This window comes from Letharia lupina, assembly GCF_014066315.1.
Source record: "Letharia lupina isolate WasteWater1 chromosome Unknown contig_22, whole genome shotgun sequence".
Lineage (NCBI taxonomy): Eukaryota > Fungi > Ascomycota > Lecanoromycetes > Lecanorales > Parmeliaceae > Letharia > Letharia lupina.
The window spans coordinates 828,562-849,771 of record NW_023502991.1 but is presented as its reverse complement, the minus strand read 5'-3'; the positions used below and the strand labels follow the sequence as shown (position 1 = coordinate 849,771).

The window sequence follows — 21,210 nt, the reverse complement described above, 5'->3', positions numbered from 1 at the left end:
AGATTCACATTCACGAATAGTCCAGAGCTGGCACTGTTGAGACATGGGCGAAAACAATGTTGGTATTAGCACTCCACAGTGGATGTCAATTACCGGCCAGCCGCTTGACCTGGGGCTCCACAACTCTGGGATTGAAGGTACGAAGCTGCAAATGCCCTTCTGAGCCTGTCTGACCCAGGGGCAGGGCAATGCGTCTCCATCGCCTCATATGAGAAGCTCAATCAGCTCGGTGAAGGCAGTAAGAAAGGCAGACCGTGTATCATTTCCACCGCATGACTGACCAGATCTAGCTTACGGTGTCGTCTACCGGGCTCAAGACCGTCAGACTTCTCGAGTCGTCGCCCTGAAACAAGTACGAATATCAGCAGAAGAGCGGCAGAATGGCGTCCCAATCACTGCGTTACGCGAGATCTCGATTCTACGGTCTCTGAAGCACAATAATATCATTGATGTGATCGATGTGGCAGTCGGGGCGCATGCAATGGATGAGGTCTACATGGTTATGGAGTATGCTGAGCAGGTTGGTAATCCGATGCCGAGATGAAAACCCGAGGCATTCCAAGAGCATTGGCGCACCTAGCTGGCTTATTTTCCCTCGTCTGGAAAGGCGGAGGAATCGCCGGTTCCTAAGAGGCTAGGATCTTGCAAACATGCTTGATGAGCTAAACGTCAAGTTCACTATGAGTCAAGGTATGTTATATGGAGTAGACTATTGGTTGGTTTCTGCGCTGATGAGTCCCTGTAGTCAAATGCCTCTTCCGACAAGTTCTCGAAGGTATCGACTACCTGCATAGGAACGACATCATTCACCGGTATACTTTGAGAATGCGGATCTAGAGCTTTGTCTTCTAACTTTGTACAGGGATGTGAAAATGCAGAATATCCTGTTAACAGCGAAAGGTGTCCTCAAGCTTGGTACGTCAGGGAATCAAGTCAACGATCTGGAAACCTACTGACTGTCAACACGAAGCTGACTTCGGCATGGCTCGTGCATATTCCCCGCGACCTTTGACACCCGGAGTGAGTCATCCTTTCCGAGCCATGCCTTTGTGATTGCTACTGCATTGGGAGTTGCGAGACGTGTCGCAGGAGTTAAAGATTCCCGAGACCTGCTTTCTGACTCAAATCTGATTTCACAAGAGACAATCTGACTCGAAATCATATAGGTAGTCACTATTTGGTACCGGTCGCCGGAGCTCTTGCTTGGCACAAAATACTACAGTCCATCCATCGACCTATGGTCTGCTGGGCTTGTGCTTGCGGAATTGCTTCAAAGCGCTCCATGCCTTACTGGAGAGACGCCTATAGAGCAACTATCCTTGATCATCAAACTCCTTGGCTCACCCACCCAAGATGACCTAGCAGCACTGTCAGCTATGGGATGTCCTGAGCTCATCCGTTGGCGCAGAGAAGGACTGGCGTCTGGCCGAGCCGACAACATGGATCGGAGATTCCTGGCAAACACCTCGCCTGAGACTATTAACTTCTTGAGAGGTCTGCTCAAATGGGACCCCAATGCTCGATGGACAGCTGGGGAGGCCTTGGGAACAGGCAAAAGCCGACTCTCTGCAACGGCAGAGAAGTGGTGGAAAGAGAGCCCACGCGCTATCGACAAGGATTTACTCCCTACATTCCCCGAAGTACGCAACGTGGAGAAAATCCAGACTACGACGAACCGTGGTAGAGCGGAGGTGGAGATTGCTGGGCGGGTGGGGAATAATAATCCAGGGAGAGGGGATTATATTTTTGACTTTAGCGAAGACAGCGATTTGCGGAGGCCTGCAAAGAGGCCTCGGGCACGATGATGCCAGGTGACTTGAATCCTGCTCATCACCGCTCTGCATCTCGTGACAGAGCACCAATTGCTTTCGTAGATAAGCATATCCCTCTTTTCCATGAATTGGATACCTGACACGGAGTCTATCCAATCCTTATCACGCAGGAAATTCCCCCTGGTGGCAGCTCTGACGAAGCGAACCCAATCAGCCCCCTAGAGTACTAAGGCCGAGGCGGTGTCACCTGCAACTGGGGCGATCTTATGCATTAGTATGCACAATGGAAAGTGCATCAGCGCAATCCTCTTCCCGCCAATCACAATTCTGCATCAAGCCACAAATCAGATATTCTGACTGCCTGATAATGAATTTTCCGATGACCATTTGCGCATTGGCCGCCGGCGGTGACTGACTACTCGAATTTGGTCGATCATTGGTCTTGGCTGGCGGCACAAGCTCCGCGTATTATCACACCTGCCCCCCAACTGTCATCCTCCAACCTCTACATCCCACTCTGTGGGACTTTGCTGAGGGATACGAAGGGGGAGGATTTTTAGGCATCCAATTCTTACATTGCCATAAATCAATCTCACAAAACAATCACTCGAGGATATCTACTCGGCTCTGTAGTCTAGGGGCGGCGTTTGTGCTTTGGTGTAATAATCTCGATACCTCAAGCAACATGACGAGACGCCTGGTCTATGGTGGTGCCTTAATAGCTTTTTTAGCTGGTAAGTGTCTATCATGCCATCATGTAAGGCGAGACCCACTCACTGAACCCTTAACAGCCTTCGCCTTAACCTTGGCCAGCATAATAATACCAAGATGGATAAGCTGGGATAGCGAAACCGTACGCCTCCTCCACTTTCCCACCTCTCAAAGGCCTCCCACTGACATCTTTCATCTTAGCCCAGCGGCGCAAAGATTCACTACACCTACGGTCTCCACCGCCGCTGTTCCTCTCTCACCAACGCCTGCGAATACTTCCCTCACGAAGAAGACTGCCATGGCGACCGTTACTTCTGTTCCATGTGGCGCTCTGTCGGATTTCTCACATCGTTTACAGTCGTCCTAGAGGGTATGACGCTCATTACGTATATTGTCATTCTGGTCGGAGGCAAGCAAAAAAGGGAATCGGGGTGGAAGATATTGGCTGGACTGCATCTGCTCTGCGGGGCTGTGGAATGTGCTGGGATGGCGATCGTAGTGAGCTTCTCTGTCAAGACTTGAAGCTAGGGGATTTATAGCGATATGGAACGGATTCGCTAATACGGGGTGACAGGCATACCTCTACGAGAACGATGACCGCTTTTTCCCTGGGTGGAAACTCGACATATCATGGATCTTCTTAACCATCAGCTGGAGCATCATGATGCTCCTAGGAGCCGGAATAATTGGAAGTGCATTGTTGCTACCATCAGAAGAAGGCTACGAGCTGATACCTGGTGAGGATTGGCGCCGAGTTGGGGACCAGGATGACTGAAATAGCTTCACACAAGATGAGATTCATGGTAGGACGAGGAGAGGGTGGACACGCGTGCTTGATGACTGAGTGATAGAGGGATGAGAGGTGCGACATTTGTCACTTTCGTGATATTCTAGCTATTTAGCGGGTCAGCTTTCAGCATTTACAAGCTACGGCTTAATGAGTTTGGGTGGCATTTGGAGCTCAAAGCTTGGGGCTCACGTCTCCCACTGCTTACTTGCTACAGGCAAGCTGCCAGAAAGGGCGGTAATCTTAGGCGTTATCCTGTCTACCAGTGTACACAGTCATGGGTATAGAGCCGAAGAAATTGGGGAACCACTGGCTGTACCAGTTCCAGCAGAGCTTTTTGTCGACACAAATGTCTCTTATGCTTATGTTGTCAACCCTCAACAAACTTTGTACCACTACAATTACCACCCTTTCATGTCATAGACAAGCGCAATAGAGGCAACTGGTCCTCGGAGCAGGCTTGTAAACTTCCGAAGCAGAGAGCTGCCAAGTAGACAATGCAATCATGCTGTTCGACACGTCTGAGTAAAACATCTCTAAATTGAATTAGATAACGACATATAATTGCATAGGAGAGTTCATGTTCTGAGCTAGCGAGTTTGGCCGAGTGGTTTAAGGCGGTAGATTTAAGCTCTACTATCGAAAGATGCGTGAGTTCGAACGTCAGTAGAGAACAGTAGGGAGCGTGAAAAGTTCGTCGGCTTATTTTCAATAGCTCACAGCTCGCATACAAGATGATCCTTTTTTTGCATTTAGGATCCCTGAAGTAAGGGTTAGTAGTAATAGCAAGTGTTGACACTATGATTCTCGACTTGTGAGGCCATAGGGGTTTTTGATATAATATGTATGGGTATCTAATACTAGGGATATTATTGCATTCCTCTCAACATGACGATTCATATAACCTCGTAAACCCCTTCTCAGGAGGCTGCAACCAATTCCTACCATCATAATCGTTCTCGCCTTCAATGACATGAAATGTATAAATGAACCTACTCTTCCCACTCAAATTCCTTTCGCTCTTGTGCAGCAGGTTCCCATGTATAAGTACCAGTGTTCCTGCCTTAACCTCGCCCAGCCCATACTCTTCCTCCTCGTCCTTCTCCAGCTCTTGGGTTTCGAAATTCTCGGGGAACTTCGCCCCTGCCACATCATCAAACCCCGTCCCTCCCCCCTCTTTCCTCACAAATCTGCTTGTCACAGGCGCCCTTCTGTGCGAGCCTTTGGCAAAGCTTAGACACCCATTGTCTATCGTGGCATCCTCAAGTGCAATCCAGAATCCTACCGCACTCGGCGGATCTGTGTATAAAAATGTGCTATCCTGATGCGGTGGCACCCGTCCTCCAATCTCGGGCTGTTTGCATATGATCATGCTTTGAAGTACCCTTGGATCTTTGAACCCCATCGCTTTGGCTATCTCCCTGTGCAACGGTGTGAATGTGGCCTTGCGAAATAGCGGAGACAATTCGTGTAGGTAATGTCCTATCTTGTTTATGGCCCGGTGCTTTGGCTTCGTCAATTCCCCAGTGGTGGAGAATGCGTCTTCTTCAAAGAAAAAGCGTACTTTGTCGCCGCTAGTGAGGAAGTAGTCGTCGCCAACGTGTGAGTATTTTTCGCCGGTGGAAAACTTGGTCATGGGATGGTCGGTAAGGGAGAAAGAGGAGAGCATGTGGTTTGTTTCGGAAAGAAGAGCGGAGACAGTGGTGGGAGAAAGGGCGTTGGGGATGAGGAGATAACCATTAGTCTTGTAAGAAGCGAGCTGCTCGGCGGTGAGCTTTTTTGGTACAGTCGGGCTCTCAACTGGAGGAGACACGCGTGATGGTGCCATCTGGAATTACTGGTCTCTATTGTCGACGCAGTTGGAGGGTCGAAGCCTATGTTGCTTGCGAGCTTGCCCCTCTGCCCCTCTGCCAGCCAGCGGGAAGGCCCCGCTCCGCCTCAGCCTCGGCTCCGAAGCGAGCGTTTGCAGCGGTCACGAATCATGATGCACTGATTTTCAAAAGACTTGGGTTTCTTCCCGTCGGTCTCTACCCTCTCTCCGCCGTCATTCTCTGCGCTCTTTTCAGTATGGGAATTGGTCAGGAGGTCCACAACCTAAGTTAGGTGCCCCTTAATTACAAGATGTTCCGATAAAGGACTTTCGGAGCATGACCGAGGACCTTGAGAGCGGCGGTGACGCTGCTGTTAGCAGTCACCGGGCGGCCAGCCAAGATGTCGAAGAAACCATGAATGAGTTGTCATTCCGGGCTGTTGACCCTGTGAATGTACACGTCAAGGATCTCAATGTCGACGTTGATGTATCTTCGAGTGGGCTTTCTGCCTTCACTGCTTCACTCGGTCGAAAGAACAGCACCCGAGAACCAGAGGTCAAAGCGATCCTCAGAGGTGTCAATGCTTACATGCCAAGTGGTAGTCTGACAGCCATTATAGGCTCTTCTGGCAGCGGTAAGACTTCAGTGTTGAACACCTTGTCAAAACGAATCGCAATAGGAAGACTTAGGACTTCCGGAGATATCACTTACAATGGCAGCTCTCAGCTTTGGAGTGTTCGCAGCGCCTATGTCATGCAACAGGATGTGCTACTTGCAACCCTGACTGTGAGAGAGACGCTACGCTATGCTGCCGAGTTGCGGCTCCCGCCCCCTACGACCACAGAAGAACGAGAAAAAGTTGTGGAGAACGTGATTTTGGAGCTCGGTTTGAAGGATTGTGCGGATACAAGGATCGGAAACAACGTCCATAAAGGGTGCTCAGGAGGCGAAAAGAGGAGGACTTCACTTGCTGTACAAATGCTGTCGAATCCCTCCGTATTGTTCTGTGACGAAGTCACAACAGGTCTAGATGCTGCAACAGCATTCCAACTCGTGGCCACTCTAAAGGCCCTGGCGGTCAAAGGACGGACGATCATATGCTCGATTCACCAGGTACGTACATTTCCGAGCACGATCCTTCCCATTTGGTATTGAAATCGAGTCGCAAGACATGTTCCAAGAGCAAGCGGACCTTTTTGCTCCGAGACTTGTCTCGCAACTCCATTACCTACCTCGTACAAGCAATGCTGACTCCGAAATCTGCGCAGCCTAGATCCGAAATCTGGAAGCTCTTTGACCATGTTCTGTTGCTAGCGAAGGGTTCACCCCTTTACAGTGGACAATCATCAAGGTGCCTAGCCTATTTTGAAAGCCATGGTCATGTTCTGCCACCTTTTGTGAACCCTGCGGAATTTTTGATCGATTTGGCTGCAATTGACACACGTTCTCCCGAGGCCGAGGAGTCATCTGCCACACGTGTTCAGGGCCTAATACAGGCTTTTGAGACATCACCGGAAAATATCGGGCTTCAAATCGTGCAAAAGGAAACGTCGATTGGTCCAATTGGGTCGATCGAGGGAAGATCCAGGCAACACCATGCTACACTACGCCATCAGATCAGAGTTTTAACCGGACGCACATTGAAAACAACCTACCGCGACCCACTGGGTATCGCCGGAAGCATGCTAGAAGCTACTAGTATGGCTGTAATCACTGGCTGGATATTCTTGCAATTGGATGGTAGCCTGTCAGGTATTCGCAGCCGAGAAGGTTCGTACATTCTGGAGTAATCCTTCCCTTTTCATGGCGAATCCTGAAAATGCAAGACATGTTTCCGGAACAGAAGGCTCTTTATACTCCCGAGACTTGTCTTGCGAGTCTGGTCTGCGCCTTTGAAAAGCAACGCTGACTCTGAAATGTGCGCAGGTGCTTTGTACACAGCCGCCTCTCTTCAGGGCTATCTCATTCTCTTGTTCGAGTGTTACCGCCTGACCGTTGACATTCAGCTTTTCGATCGTGAGTATGGAGAGGGTGTGGTTAGTGTGCCATCATTTCTGATCAGTCGGCGTCTGGCTCGCGTTTTCGTGGAAGACGTGCCTGTTCCCCTTATCTTCTCCGTCATATTCTACTTCATGACTGGCTTCCGGCCACTTGCAAGTCAGTTCTTTGTCTTCTTCGGTGTGACGCTGCTCAGTCAATATATCGCTGTCAATTATGCCACTCTATGCGTCGCTGTCTCAAGAAATTTTGCTGGTGCTACTCTCATTGCCAACATGGGCTTCACGCTACAGTCGCTGGGCTGCGGTTATTTTGTACAGGCGAACCAGATTCCAATCTGGGTTAGATGGCTCAAAGTAAGGCACGAGACTCCTAACGTGGTTCTGCTTTGCTGACCATGCTCACAGTGGGCCGCATACGTCTTTTACTCCAACGGTGCTTTGGCAGCCAATGAGTTCGTGGGTCATACCTCAGACCCTTTAGGTCAGCTCTATGACTGTCCGTTCGCTGGCGGCACCGCAAATCCTGCTTGCAAAGAGTACACTGGACTGTACATCATGCAGTCTCTAGGGTTTCCCCCCAAGTGGATCGTGAGGCCCATCCTCGTTCTTCTTGCCTTCGCAATTGCCTTCTATCTCGGAGCCGGTCTGATCTTGCGGTACTGGAAAGTTGGGATTGGCATCTCGAGAGCTCAAAAGAACGACACCGACTACTCTTCTGGCAAGGAGAAGATGACATCTCGTTCGCTGGATGATGTCAGAACCATCAACATCACGTTGGATAATTACACTCTGAACATCCGAAAGCGTAACACGCGGTTGAGAAAAGTTCCCACGCTTTCAATTCTTAAGCCTCTAACTGTCACTTTTGAGCCTGGCGTGCTCAATGTAATTATGGGACCTTCAGGGTCTGGCAAGACTTCTTTGCTCAATCTCATGGCTCGACGCCTGCACAGTTCGATGGTGACAAGATATGAGACCCGTGGTGGGATGTTTTTCAATGGCGCAATCCCGTCCGAAAAGGTCATTCGTTCAATTTGCTCGTACGTCTGTCAAGATGACGACGCACTTCTCCCCTACCTGACGGTGCGAGAGAATCTGCACTTTGCCGCGGGCCTGCGTCTGCCAGCCCATCTCTCGAAGGACGAGAAGCAGCAACGAGCACAATCTGTTCTTCTAAAGATGGGTCTACGCGACTGCGCAGACAATCTGGTTGGCAGTGATGTGGTTAAAGGCATCAGTGGAGGGGAGAAACGCCGAGTCACTATTGCCATTCAAATCCTGACAGATCCTCGCATCCTGTTCTTGGATGAACCAACGAGCGGGCTGGATGCCTTCACTGCATCTTCCATCATCGAGGTCCTGCGAGGCCTGGCCGAGGAAGGAAGGACCCTTGTTCTCACCGTTCACCAATCTCGAAGTGATTTGTTCCAGTACTTCCGTAACGTCCTCCTCCTAGCGCGTGGAGGGCATTCCGTGTACGCAGGCAAGGGATCGTCGATGCTCTCACACTTCGCCTCTCTGGGCTTCAACTGTCCCACAACCACCAATCCAGCTGATTTTGCCCTGGATCTGATAACGGTCAATTTGCAAAGCGCAACAAAAGAAGCTACGAGTCGGGAGAAGGTCAAGTCACTAATCCTCGAATGGGATAACTCGAAACAACCTCTGAATCAAACAGTCTCGCACATCGCAACACCCGCCGAACTCGGATCTCTAGCCCGCAGCATGACACCGTTCCGTATCGCCTTCCCTATCCTTCTTCACCGCAGCTTTATAAACTTCCGCCGCAATCCACCTTCGATCGTTGCCCGAACTACGCAAGTGTTAGGCTACGCAATCTGCGTGACCCTTTTCTTCGCCCCACTACAAAGCGACTACTACAGCGTCCAGTCCCGCCTCGGCTTCATCCAAGAATTCGCACCTCTCTATTTCGTTGGCATGCTTCAAAATGTGGCCGTCTACCCAGATGAAAAGGCAGTCTTCTACCGCGAACACGATGATAACGCTTACTCGGTCGAAGCTTTTTTCCTGCAATACACATTAGCTGAAGTTCCTTTCGAGATCTTCACATCTCTCCTATTTGCCATTCTCACAGTGCTTGCCGCAGGCCTCCATCGTACCGTTTCCCTCTTCTTCATCGTCGCCTTCAATGCCTTTGCAATCGTCAACTGCGGAGAGAGTGTTGGCATTATCTTCAACACCCTCTTCAACCATACCGGCTTTGCGGTAAATGTCACATCAGTTGTTCTGTCCATCGCGCAGATAATGGGGGGAGTAATGAGCTTACACGTACCTTCCTTCCTTCAAGCCTTCAACCATCTCAGTCCTATAAAATGGGCAATAGGGAATCTGGCGCCTTACACTCTTGCAGGTGTACAATTCTCGTGCACGGAAGATCAGCGCTTGCCCAATGGCCAGTGTCCGATAACAGATGGGGAGGACGTGCTGAATCTGTATAATCTGAACGGCAACGCGGGGCTGAATCTTTTGGCGGTTGGGATCTGCGTGGTCGTGTACCGAATATTGGCTTTTCTGATCTTGAAAGCAAAGAGGACAAGGTGGGCTTGGCGGGAGAGGCTAGGGAGAGGACGGCGCCATATTGAGAAGGAAGATGTTGGAAGGGTGGTGGAGACCGCGGCATAAGGGTCGTCTGATAGGCATAGCGTCGGCGTCTCGATATAGACAGCGATGAGATAGAGGAAACAAATCAGCTGTAAGATCTAATTGAGATGTGTATAAAACATATGCAGTTCATCATACGTACCTACATACGTCTATGTAATTTTTCGATTTTTTTTCGATTTTTCGATTTTTTCTTTTCTCTACGTGCACAAAGTCTATCCAGAGTGGTATTATACCCTGTTTGGCTTGTTTTTCGTAAGCGCGATTTTTATGTAAGATAGAATAGGCGTTATATGACCAACTTCGTTTCTTGGCGCGAGGTTCTACTTAGCATTGCATCGCATCAATAGCGGTAGACTACATTTGGTAAGATAGACGGAGCTAATGCGGCTCAGCGGTCATCATAAGATTGAGGCTATGCCTCAGCCTCCTTCTGTCTTCCTTTCTTCTCACCTTAAGAACAGACTTGCATCACCTTCATAGCACCGCCCGTCTACACACTTGTTTCATGTCGCATCCTCCCGTGAGGCACAAGTACCACTATTTCCACCACATCTTGGAACCCCGGAACCACATAGAGTAGATGATAGTGGGGGCCAACGCAAGGTACAGATGCCTATCATGTTGGTTGAACAGCGTACTCGATACCGTTCCCTATTCAGCACCAGATCTTTCCCTACACTCCAGGCAGACTTTACAACCGATGTGAGAGGGATATGTACGCCTGCACTCAAGGAAAGACTCCCACCAGCGCTTTGCCAGCATCCAGTATGCCGATGTGAAAAGCAAAGAGGTAGGCTCGAGTTGGCTTCTGTTATACCAACAGACTGCAATGTATTTGTCATCCGTGTTTCGCGCGAAGGATCTGCCCAGACGAATGGAACAGATTCAGGCCACTCTACTCTCGCTTGTACTCCTTTGGATTGCTAGGCGCAGCGACCCAGATGCAACTGGTCTCAAAGTATCTATGCTTCTGCAAACATCTTTACGCCGCACAATCGCATACGGGTGCAACGAAAGAAGCTGTTGCCTCTGGCTCCTAGCCAGCAAAGACTTTCACGGGCCTTCGGCAGGCTTTGGAGACCTTGATCTCTTGAAACATGATGTGGGCCATCTTGCTCCTTGCTCTAGACTGCGACTTCTGCTAGCCTGTTCATTGTCTAGAAGAATGTTATCGATCTAAAAGATATACGTTGATCCTACACCTTGTAGTACCCGAAGGCACAGACTTGTGAAGTTTCGCATCTCTTCTTAGTGCCGAGTATGCTTTCAGTGTTGTATTTATGCCTTACTTGAACCTCTTACTGCGGAGAGCACTCGCGGTTCCTTATATCTAGGATCCCGTCTGGCCCTCGACAGCAACTGTTGTTTCCCAGCTCAGCAAAAGTCTCATGGTTATTGGATTCTCGAACCCGACTGCGATTACGTCGGTCGACTAGAATTTCACGATAATGACGGGGAATATCTCACTCGGGTTCACTGCGTGCATCCTCGCGTTGCTATGTACACTCATCAGTCCTGCATCCCTTGAAAAAAGACCGGCTGGGCACCTTCCCGATGCGCCTCAATTTCAACCACGAGATGTGCTTAAATCCGTCGTCCAAATAAATCCTCCTTTTTATGACCCAGAATGTCAGGTTGGAGGCTGCACCTTCTCCTACGAGGCATGTAGCACGACATTATCAAGTTCGCACCACGGCTAATGAGTGTAGTCGGTGTCTCTTTTCTACTGGCCCAGCGTGGCACCGACGAATACGGCTTGCCTTGCCACACTTGCCAGCCCTCCAGTTGTAACACCTCCCGCTGGATTGTCGATGTATGTTGCTCTTGTCTCTAATCATTGCGAACGTCAACTAAAGCTACTGCCACAGGCAATCTCCCAGCGTCTACGTGATTTTCACCTCGTTCTATCTTTATGACGGTTGTGGAACCAAACTCCTCCAGGCCAGCTTCGACCTAACCACCTCCTTCGCATCCGGCGAATTATCAACGGTAGCGACAGCGCCCGGCGGCGGCCTCTCCACCGACGCCTTCGACTTCGACGATCTGCCATGCCCTCCACCTGGAGTCCAGGTCCAAGCCGGACAGCCGTACCGTCCCCTGCTCGCTCCGCCAGCCTTCGTCACCGCGCTCCCGGGTTGGAACCCCAATTTTGACAACTGTGACCCCGGTCACGGAATCGACCCCCCGACCGCGCTCACCTCCGCCCTCGGCGGCCTCCCCGGGCCAGGCTTTCCAGGCATGCCGCTGCCTCCGCGAGATGTCAGGGCGTACGCTCATCCTCATATGGCGCCTCGGGCTCCGACGAAAACGGCGGGGCCAGCGTAGGGGGTTTAGGGATATGCAACCCGCGTTATTGGAGGGTTTTTACGGGTGGGAGAAGGGTTGTGGGGGGGGGGGGACTTTTCGTCAAGTTTATGCACCCTGAGGCTCTGACAGACAAGCGCATCCGTAAATTAATACAAGCACAAACGATGTAACGTCGCGAAGGACGAGAGGATCTACCCCCCGGGCCAAAAAATCCACACCCTTTCCTTATTCCCTCCGCTATCACCCCGATAGCAATCATGTTTTCACGAGTACCTTGTGGAGATCCGCCCGTACCGTGCAGGCTGTCCTCTCTCATCCTCGGAAACCTCGGGGTAATTTTAACAGTATAATGACGCTCGAGGCTCATGAAAAATTGCTACGAGATCCGATGGCTATCGGAAAGCTGACTCTGTATGGACGTGGAAATCGACGCGTCATGTACTCTGGATATAGTGTAGACGATGACCTGCTACGACGAAAGGGTTTCCGTGGATGCGGGGGATCGGGGTTGTAGTTGTTTCGTAGCTGTTGTGCTCGGTTGGGATGGTGCGTGGTGGGTGTAAATGCCACCTTTTCGCATCTTTTTTTCCCCGTTTGGTTTCATTGCGGCTGGAGGCCTTGGTCGCGGTACTTGAGTGTAAGTGAAACGGCTTGGCTTGATTCTTTTACTAGCCATAAAATCTTGCTCGCTATTGATCGTACCTGCCACCAAGACCCTCCCTGACTTGGTACCCTCCCTGCCTCGGCAATCCACACAATGGCCTCGACGAATTTTGACAGTCCGAGGACACCCTGTTCTCAACGACTGAGTGGTTCCTCTTCTCCAGTTGGTTCCTGCGTCTTGTTCGACCTCTCATCCTGACCCGTGGCTCCTCGTGAGGACTGGGTCCGTAGTCATGGTACCGGTCCGGTACGGATTGACTTCCGGGGCAGATGCGGCGGTACCGGGTTTGCTGTCCGCTACCAAGAGTAGGGGAAAGACTGGTGATATCGTTGCCTTTCCGTCATTTAAGTAGGGGCAAGAAAATCGAAAATCGAAAATCGAGGGAGTTAACGCTAGGAATAAAAATTGGAAGTGGGCAAACCATTCGCGTCAGTGTAAGAATCGTCCGCGCTCTGAAACATCTGCTGATTGTTCTCCGGGAACCTGTATTTCGTCTGGCAAACTGGGCGTGTCGTACCCTGATTTGTGGTCAATTGGGGACATGGCGTGGAGGAGGGAAGAAAGTGGTGCCGTTGGGTATTTTGGATCGGCCGGGAGATTTCGTGCGCGCACATGGGATTGGTTTGCTCTGTGAGAGATGTCGCTCTGTCGATTCAATCTTTGTTCAGGGAATTTGGGAGGGGATGGTCATTGCGATTCTGGTTCTTTCTTTGGTTGGTGGTCTCCGTTGGATAGATTCGAGATTCACGAACGTCATTGTAGTGGACAGATTGGCGAATAGGGAGACAATGCTTGGTGTGGACGGAAAGACGGCTGTGATGCTTTTTTTCTGGCTGTTGGGATCATAGGAAAGGCAATGAGATTGAGGGGAAATGGATATTCTCTACCAAACGCTCTTCTGGCGCGCATGGATGATAGATCCACCATATTTTGGGGGGGAGATAGCGGCACCAGGAATCGCAATTCCATCAACGACCGGGCCACGGGCAGTTCGGAAGCTACCTCTCGTCGACATGTGGCTCGATGAGGTGGTTTGTAATGGCATCAAGGGATGTTGGGATTTTTCGTTTCTCGAGGCCGCGTGGCAGGGCTCGCGCCGGCGATCGGCACCCTTATACTTAAACCTCAGAGACCACGTTCAGCGGACATCTCTCCGAGGACCCCTTCTTTCTCTTTTTGCCAGAGGCCGTCACTGCTCAGCCATCTGGAGTTCGAGGCGCGGACGTTAAAATGGTTGAAGACCCGCCACGGACTCTGAGGAACAGCTACGATTTTTGATCAAGCGATGACACAGTCCTTCGGAGTCGAGCAGTACGCAAAGGACCAATTTCAGGTGCCTATCTTACTCCCCTCAATACTGCTTGAGTCCGCGGAGCTCCCTGCCAATCTAATGTCTGTACAATTTTAACAAGCTGACTGATTTTTTGCTGCGTTCGAGACACTACTGCGAAAGCTCATGAGGTGGCAAAAAAAAAGGTCAAAGGTATCAACGATTCGACGGGATGGCGCGCTTGAGAGATGTTCACCCCGCGCGCAGAGCTCTCGTGATCTGTGGTGGGGCCAATGCCGAGTATGCAAGCTGCGGGAAGGGCTCCAAATTGGAAAACTTGCAGAACCCGAGCCCACGGAAAAGCAACGAGCAGCGATAGGGAATGCTAGTCTTGATACGCATGCATAAAGTCGGTTCTAGAATGAGCCGCAACGGCCAACAAGCGAGAAAATTGCTCAGCTGGGGATCACAGGATTTGAGTGGGGCGGATAGTAACACAACATGAGAATCGAAAATGTTTGCCGCCAATACCGAGACCTTGAAAGAGCGACTGTGTTTGTGAACGATGTGGCATTCGCGGGAGCTTTCGATCCACCTATGTCCAACAGGATCTGAGACATGGCTTCCGATCTCGAGATGGAATTACCAGCGCGGGCACCAGGGATGGATGTGGTGACCTCGTATCGGCGCATTGCCTTTCGACCAGACATCGTTGAAAATTGGACCGCATGAGACATCTCGAGCTCCTTCCGTCGAGAGCATGGACTCCACCCCAATCTGCACCCCATTACCCCAACCCACCTGCAGAATCCGCGTCGACATTCCCCGCACGACCCGCATATGCAGGTAAATGCAGCATTAGAGACGACATGCGTCTGCAATGCACATCGCACGCAATGCATTGATAAGTTGGACCTATAATTAGAGATACAGGAAATCCAGATAATCCGAAAAGCTTGCAGCCAATTATGACTCGTGCCATCGAATAATGCTTTGTTGTTTGGAATGAGGAATGCGCGCTGCCTATCATCCACGACCGTCGCAATGCAACTGTGTGCTCTTTCCAACGAGTACCTTTAGAGATGGATAGGTATTCTCCTGCCGAAGAGCATTGGTCGCGTCAATCCAGAGCTCTCGCGATTGCTCCGACATATTTAGCACCGTAATAAGGCTCTGGTCGCAGAACAGAAGACCACGTTGCATTGCATCTGGGTCGTGTGGTGTAGATTTGCTATGTCGTCTCTGCGATAGGTTGCAGGGCGAAGTGTAGAGACTGCTTTCAACCCTCCCTGTCTGGAAAAGAATGCCTGCCTGCCACTACTGCCGCTTTACTATTAAAGCCCAATTCGAGACCCAGGGACGGCAGGACGGGGGTTCGGCATCCCATCGAATGCAGCCCTGGATGGCAGGTCGCACATGTGAGGCCATCGCTTCAACTTACGCTAGAAAGAGAAAGCTGGAGGTATCACTCTATTCGGAACAATCGAGATGCGGGAAGCACAAATTGGGCCGAGAAGAGCCTCAGCAGAAACAACTTTGCAGAATGGGGAAGACATTTGTCTCAGATGGCGTGGCAAAGAAGGCTACGGGGATTACCTTATACCAACGAGTAGTGAAATGCCGCAACCCCGATGGAGAGTGCTGGTTCGGATCACTACTGTGAATGGAAATGTGGATACTGGTGGTTGAATTACAAGGGGCATAGTGCGGACAGACACTCTGGCGATCCTGACGATCGCACCATCCAAAGGGGATCACATCAGCCCTGCCGCCTCCAGCATTGTCTCCATAGTTGTAGCAGCAAGGTAGTGAACGTCAGGGCTCCTTCTTGGAGACTTTGATTCTCTCGTTTCCCTCGCCCTAATTTCGTGGTTATGTACACATAATAAGCATTGTCCCAAGGGTTCGAAGCGCATTTGTATAATTTACTTTAAAACACCGAATTTAGCTTGTTTTGAACCGTTTCACAGAAGAGTATCTCTAGATTATTAGATATAGTACCGAGCCGTATCCATGTTGATAATATGGATTGGAAATTGATAGTTGTAAGCTTCAAAGTATCTTAAGACGTCGAGTGAGAATGTGTAATAATGGTCCGCGGCTGAAGGCCTGGAAGGTCCGCTCTAAAGGTAAGGTCACCTAGGTAGTTAAGACTTCTGTGGGCGCCTTCACCACGAACATTCAAGCCACGCGGATCTGAATTCTTTCTAAATTGCGATAGCACCATCCTAGGAGATAAGTTTGAGCTCAAAACCAGGCATAAATAGAACAGCGAAAGTGCTAGGTATTGCAGGTCGGCGTCTTGCTTACGCCAAGGAACACATGCACCGGCGTAAAGAAACACAACGCTTCCCGGTTGGTGTTTGACTTGCGAAAGGCCGACTTGTTGCTCTTGCGCTCGACGCCGACGGTGACTCGACTGCATTCACCACTAAAGTACTATTATTACTAAGGACCGGATCCAATGCATATCAGTGGCGCTCTAGTCGCCTGGGAGGAAATTCGGAGGGAAGAGCAGGATATTTGTAGCGACGCTATCGATTGTCGCAGAATGAACAAGGGTGTCTGCAGGAAATGATGCAAAAGTCAGACTTTCTTGGATGAAATTCCCTGGTCTGTAGCCGAGCGGGATATGCAACCTTATCAGCTAGTGGTCCAAATTTAGACCTCTACCAAAGTTGACGGTATTGGTGTTCCTGCCTGCCACCTTTACCTAAGGTACCTTACTCTGCTTGAAGCTACTACGCTTTTCTTTTTTTTTCTTTTTTTCTTTTGGCCCTATTTTTTTCTACTACTACCCCGCCTGTCTCAATTCTCGGCGGAAAACGGGCTTTCTCAACTTCACTTCCTTCACGGCTTTTCTTCTAGTGCTCGCTTATTATTATACGCACCTCCCTAATCAAATCCGTACTGAGAGGACTTTGGGGCGGACGTGTCTCCGATGACTCGATGACGTTGGACTTCTTGTGTAAGATGAGCTTTAGCCCGAATAGAATATAAACTTCATGCTGCTACCGTTTGAAAGCATCAAGATTGAGCGGAAAAATGTTGGTGGGAGATCGAAAAGGGTAAGAGTAGCGCCAAGGTGCGCCACTGCATGCCCGTTATGGATCTGGCAAGTTTGACGCTAGTACTCCTAACGACATCCCTTTGGTCCCCTTGAGTCTCTACATCCGACAAGCTTCTCCTATTATGTATAGACGAAATGCAACTTCCGATGCCAAGTGCATTAAAGTGGGTCCCTAATGCTGGAAAAGCTAGCAAAAGAAGAGGTGCATGGTTAGTCCAGAGAATGGACCTGTTTTGCGACTACTGAACAACGACTACCGGTATCCAGCTTCACCAACGCCCAGATCCTGCAGCCCCTTGCCTTACCCTGAGATACGCCACCCGCGGGTAACCAGCTTGGCTACGGCGTGAGCACTGGGCAGGCTTGCTATCGATAGGATAATTTCTCTAACCGACGCCTGCCCGGGCATACCACAGCAGTCGTGACAATTGATTCAGAAGCTCATTTCGAAATCCTCTGGTCGAGAAAGCCTCAGCACTGCTGCGAGAGCTGAGCCTTCCAGAAGTGGAAGATTCACAGCCATTAGGAGACGCTTTATCGTCTGTCTATCGTCATGCACTACATGCGGCTTGCACTGCTCGTATTCATGCAGCCATCCTGATTCTGGACGAGTCGATTCTGCATCTCATCGGGTTCGGAGTTATTGGCCTATCTTCTAAGCGCGCCTTGATGTTGAATTCACGTGCATCTGAAAATATACCCTAACTAGTCCCTGCTTTCATTGGGGATCTTCTATACACAAGAGCCGCTTTAGGAGTTAGCTTGAAACCATTCCTGTCCTCGAGTCCGGATTGGGATGGTGCTCAAATGTGCTGGAGGCCTGGGCACCAGCACCACCTCCGGCGAGACCGGGTCGTGCCTGGTGCCAGGCTGTCCAGCTTATCGTTACGGAAATTCTTCGTCTTATTTCTTATTTCCCTTGCTCGCTCCTCTTCATAAACCTGTCCTGTCCCCTCCATCCCAGTTTTCTTTTCTCGAGGATTTCCAATTTTTCAAGACTTGCTCTCACTCGTTTGAGCAGGGCTTGATACAGTTACCCCCACACTCGCTCCCCCTTCTTTCTACGACTCTTTTCACTCCTGAGTATCAATCCAATCAATAGCTCACTGCTGATAAAACGACATCATGTTTAAGTCCGTCAAGAACTACATCAAGCCTGGGAAGGAGGCTCCTTCCAGAGGCAACGATGTCTTGCCAACAGCCACTTCCACCCCGGCGGCCAGATCTTCCGCGACAACTCCTCATAGCAGCCGTCCACCTACCGGTGGTTACGGTCGAGCAAGCGGTGCTACGAGTTTCAGCGACATGGGTCTGATGAGCGCTACAGTCAACCTGATGCGTATGACACAGATTCAACAGAGGTACATGTGGTGCTTGCCTCACCCTCCACCTGGAGAGGGGTGTGTGTACAAAGTAAAGCCTGGAGAGTTCATAACACATCCAGAGTCGCTGAGACAGAACAACGACCCATTCTTCGAAGCCGCGGCGGAGCTCAACTCAAGGGTTAGTTCACACCCGAACCCGGACCACAGACTTTCCAAACAAGCTAACAAATGCTTAGGTGATGATCAGTATCAAAGACCGTGTCGTTACCGTTCTGCTGAACCAGCCGGACCTCCTTTACATCCCCATCCAGGACAACCTACGTCTACAGATAGTACCAGACGTGGAGTACATTCCTAGGTGCCAGCGAAGTCAGGGTGCTGCTTTCTGTAAAAACCAGGACATGTTGGTCGTTTGGGGCGACAGTGTCGATGCTACCGAACAACGCGCGGACAAGTATCTGAAGCAGATGGTCGAAGTCTTCTCCCAAGGCTTCGGCACTTATAATGAGAAAGAGAAGGATAGCGTCATGGTCAAGGAAATGCCCATGGAAGGCTCCGAGGATGCTTATTCCGGCGACGTGGACCCCGAAGACAATTTTCAAGAGCCTCGTCGCAAGATTGTTCTGATACAAGCTGTCTTGACTGGCATGACCCTCCTCCTGATCGTCGCCGCCATCGGTTCTGGATTTCGCCAGATCGCGATCGAGATTGGCATTGATCACAGCTACATTCGCCTTGCCTTCGTCATTGCAGTCCCGTTTCAGATGTGGCTCGCATTGGTAAGCCGCTGTTTTCGAGTAATCCTCAACTTGTTCTTTGCTGACAAAGTTTCGGACAGTTCTTCATGCAATCAATCGCAGGTATGGTCGCTCAGATGATTGGTCCCACTCAACAGATGAGGCAGAACTCGAAGTTCTACTCTGGCATCAAACCAAGACCGATCTCACGCAACGTTCTTCCCCACATGACGATCCAATGCCCTGTGTACAAGGAAAGTCTCGAAGAGACCATCATTCCAACCATGGAGTCTGTTATGGCCGCTATTCGAACTTATGAGATGCAGGGAGGCACTGCCAACATTTTTGTTAACGAAGACGGAATGCAGGTCATCTCCCAAGATGAGGCAGAACAGCGCAGGATCTACTACGACGAGCAAAGGATCGGCTGGTGCTCGCGCCCAAAACAAAGGACACCCCCCAAGGCAGGAGGCAAGTTATTCGGCAAAACCGAAAAGGCTCCCGAGTTGGAGCCGGGCCAACAGTACTACGTTCGTGCTGGAAAATTCAAGAAGGCTTCCAACATGAACTATTCGATGGCTGTCAGTGTTCGCATTGAAGACAAGCTTGCCCTGGTCAACCGACATGCGGAGTGGACCCAAGAAGACGAGAACAGGGAATATCAAAGATGTCTAGATGAGGTCATCTACGAGGACGAAGGAAGGACCCAGGCCGGAGGCAATCTCCGTATTGGAGAATACATTTTGATCATCGATTCTGACACTCGTGTCCCTAACGACTGTTTCCTCGACGCCGTAAGCGAAATGGAACAATCGCCTGAAGTGGCCATCATCCAATTCTCCTCCGGTGTCACCAATGTCTCAGACAGCTTCTTCGAAAACGGTATCACCTTCTTCACCAATCTTATCTACACCGCTATCAAGTATGCTGTAGCCAACGGTGATGTTGCACCCTTCGTTGGGCACAACGCCGTTTTGCGCTGGGCAGCTCTCCAGGAGATCTCGTACGAGAAAGACGGTCAGGAGATGTACTGGTCTGAGAACACTGTTTCCGAAGATTTCGACATGGCTCTCCGGTTACAAATTGCAGGATACATTGTTCGCTTCGCTTCTTACACCATGGATGGCTTCAAAGAAGGTGTCTCACTGACCGTTTACGATGAACTGGCTCGATGGGAGAAGTACGCCTACGGATGCAGCGAGTTGATCTTCCACCCCTTCAAGCAATGGTTCACCAAAGGTCCCTTCACGCCTCTGTTCAAAAACTTCATGCGTTCGCCCATGGCATTGCCTTCCAAAATCACCATCATGGCCTACATCGGTACCTACTACGCCATTGGATCAGCCTGGATCTTGACGCTGGCCAATTACATCCTCATTGGATGGTACAACGGCCACCTGGACCACTACTACATCGATTCCTTCAAGATCTACGTTTCCATCATTGTTGTTTTCAATGGTGTTGGCAATCTCGCTTTGGCAGTTCTACGAGTCAGAAACAACGAGCAAGATCTCTTGCCCGCTCTGATCAACAATTTCAAATGGGTCTTCCTGCTGACGATCTTTCTCGGCGGTATCTCTCTCCACGTCAGCCAAGCCATTCTTTGCCATCTGTTCGGGATCAACATCGAATGGGGCGCTACCGCCAAAGAAATCGAAGACATCCCTTTCGGTGAGGAGATCAAGAAAGTGTTCAGGAGGTTCTGGAGGATGTGGCTGTTCTGCATCGTTGTCGCTGCTGGCATGGCTTACCTCTCCCTTGGGGCACCAGCTCTATGGCGGATCAGGATCTTCACCCCAATCTGGCCGCTCTCGACTGTCATCTTTGCCCATTTCGTCCTGCCGATCGTGCTCAACCCTGGTCTGATGCGCTTCAAATGGTAGAATGGAAAAGGGAACAAATGTCTGGCGTTCGGGCGTGCATGGATTTTTATCCACATCGTTTTGCGTGCAGCTTGGTGCTTTTTTTTCGGACACGCTCGCTCATGGATATCCCGTTGCTGTTGGCGTTGTGGGCTTCCTCGTTGGTGACGAAAGCAACATGTCAGTTATCGATGAACATAGAGTTATAGAGTATTATGGTTCGTAATATCTAATCAAAAGAAGCATGAGACTTCGACTTCATCTTCACC

At 50.3% G+C, this 21,210-nt stretch overlaps 6 protein-coding genes and 1 non-coding gene across 7 annotated transcripts; 6 read left to right on the top strand and 1 right to left on the bottom strand.

Moving 5' to 3' along the window:
• Nucleotides 1–43: 43 nt before the first annotated feature.
• Nucleotides 44–1,805, top strand: HO133_005899 (uncharacterized protein; the record flags this gene model as incomplete). The annotated part of the gene is made up of 8 exons (XM_037296803.1): nucleotides 44–137; nucleotides 185–238; nucleotides 291–520; nucleotides 639–690; nucleotides 746–812; nucleotides 863–915; nucleotides 971–1,020; nucleotides 1,167–1,805. The coding sequence occupies 8 exons, from the start codon at nucleotides 44–46 to the stop codon at nucleotides 1,803–1,805; spliced, it is 1,239 nt and encodes a 412-aa protein (XP_037147984.1).
• A 652-nt stretch (nucleotides 1,806–2,457) lies between these two features.
• Nucleotides 2,458–3,258, top strand: HO133_005898 (uncharacterized protein; the record flags this gene model as incomplete). Its single annotated transcript, XM_037296802.1, has 4 exons — nucleotides 2,458–2,506; nucleotides 2,564–2,625; nucleotides 2,685–2,981; nucleotides 3,058–3,258. The coding sequence occupies 4 exons, from the start codon at nucleotides 2,458–2,460 to the stop codon at nucleotides 3,256–3,258; spliced, it is 609 nt and encodes a 202-aa protein (XP_037147983.1).
• Nucleotides 3,259–3,867: 609 nt separating this feature from the next.
• HO133_005897 lies at nucleotides 3,868–3,946 on the top strand. The gene has a single exon. It is a non-coding gene; the product is annotated as a tRNA-Leu (tRNA).
• Nucleotides 3,947–4,153: 207 nt separating this feature from the next.
• Nucleotides 4,154–5,098, bottom strand: HO133_005896 (uncharacterized protein; the record flags this gene model as incomplete). Its single annotated transcript, XM_037296801.1, has 1 exon — nucleotides 4,154–5,098. The coding sequence occupies one exon, from the start codon at nucleotides 5,096–5,098 to the stop codon at nucleotides 4,154–4,156; it is 945 nt and encodes a 314-aa protein (XP_037147982.1).
• A 319-nt stretch (nucleotides 5,099–5,417) lies between these two features.
• On the top strand, nucleotides 5,418–9,724 carry HO133_005895 (uncharacterized protein; the record flags this gene model as incomplete). Its single annotated transcript, XM_037296800.1, has 4 exons — nucleotides 5,418–6,194; nucleotides 6,350–6,851; nucleotides 7,008–7,435; nucleotides 7,487–9,724. 4 exons carry the CDS (start codon nucleotides 5,418–5,420, stop codon nucleotides 9,722–9,724), a joined length of 3,945 nt encoding a protein of 1,314 aa, XP_037147981.1.
• Nucleotides 9,725–11,154: 1,430 nt separating this feature from the next.
• Nucleotides 11,155–12,031, top strand: HO133_005894 (uncharacterized protein; the record flags this gene model as incomplete). The annotated part of the gene is made up of 3 exons (XM_037296799.1): nucleotides 11,155–11,367; nucleotides 11,416–11,519; nucleotides 11,575–12,031. The coding sequence occupies 3 exons, from the start codon at nucleotides 11,155–11,157 to the stop codon at nucleotides 12,029–12,031; spliced, it is 774 nt and encodes a 257-aa protein (XP_037147980.1).
• A 6,111-nt stretch (nucleotides 12,032–18,142) lies between these two features.
• HO133_005893 (uncharacterized protein) lies at nucleotides 18,143–20,962 on the top strand (the record flags this gene model as incomplete). Its single annotated transcript, XM_037296798.1, has 3 exons — nucleotides 18,143–18,520; nucleotides 18,579–19,121; nucleotides 19,181–20,962. The coding sequence occupies 3 exons, from the start codon at nucleotides 18,143–18,145 to the stop codon at nucleotides 20,960–20,962; spliced, it is 2,703 nt and encodes a 900-aa protein (XP_037147979.1).
• Between the last annotated feature and the right edge of the window lie 248 nt (nucleotides 20,963–21,210).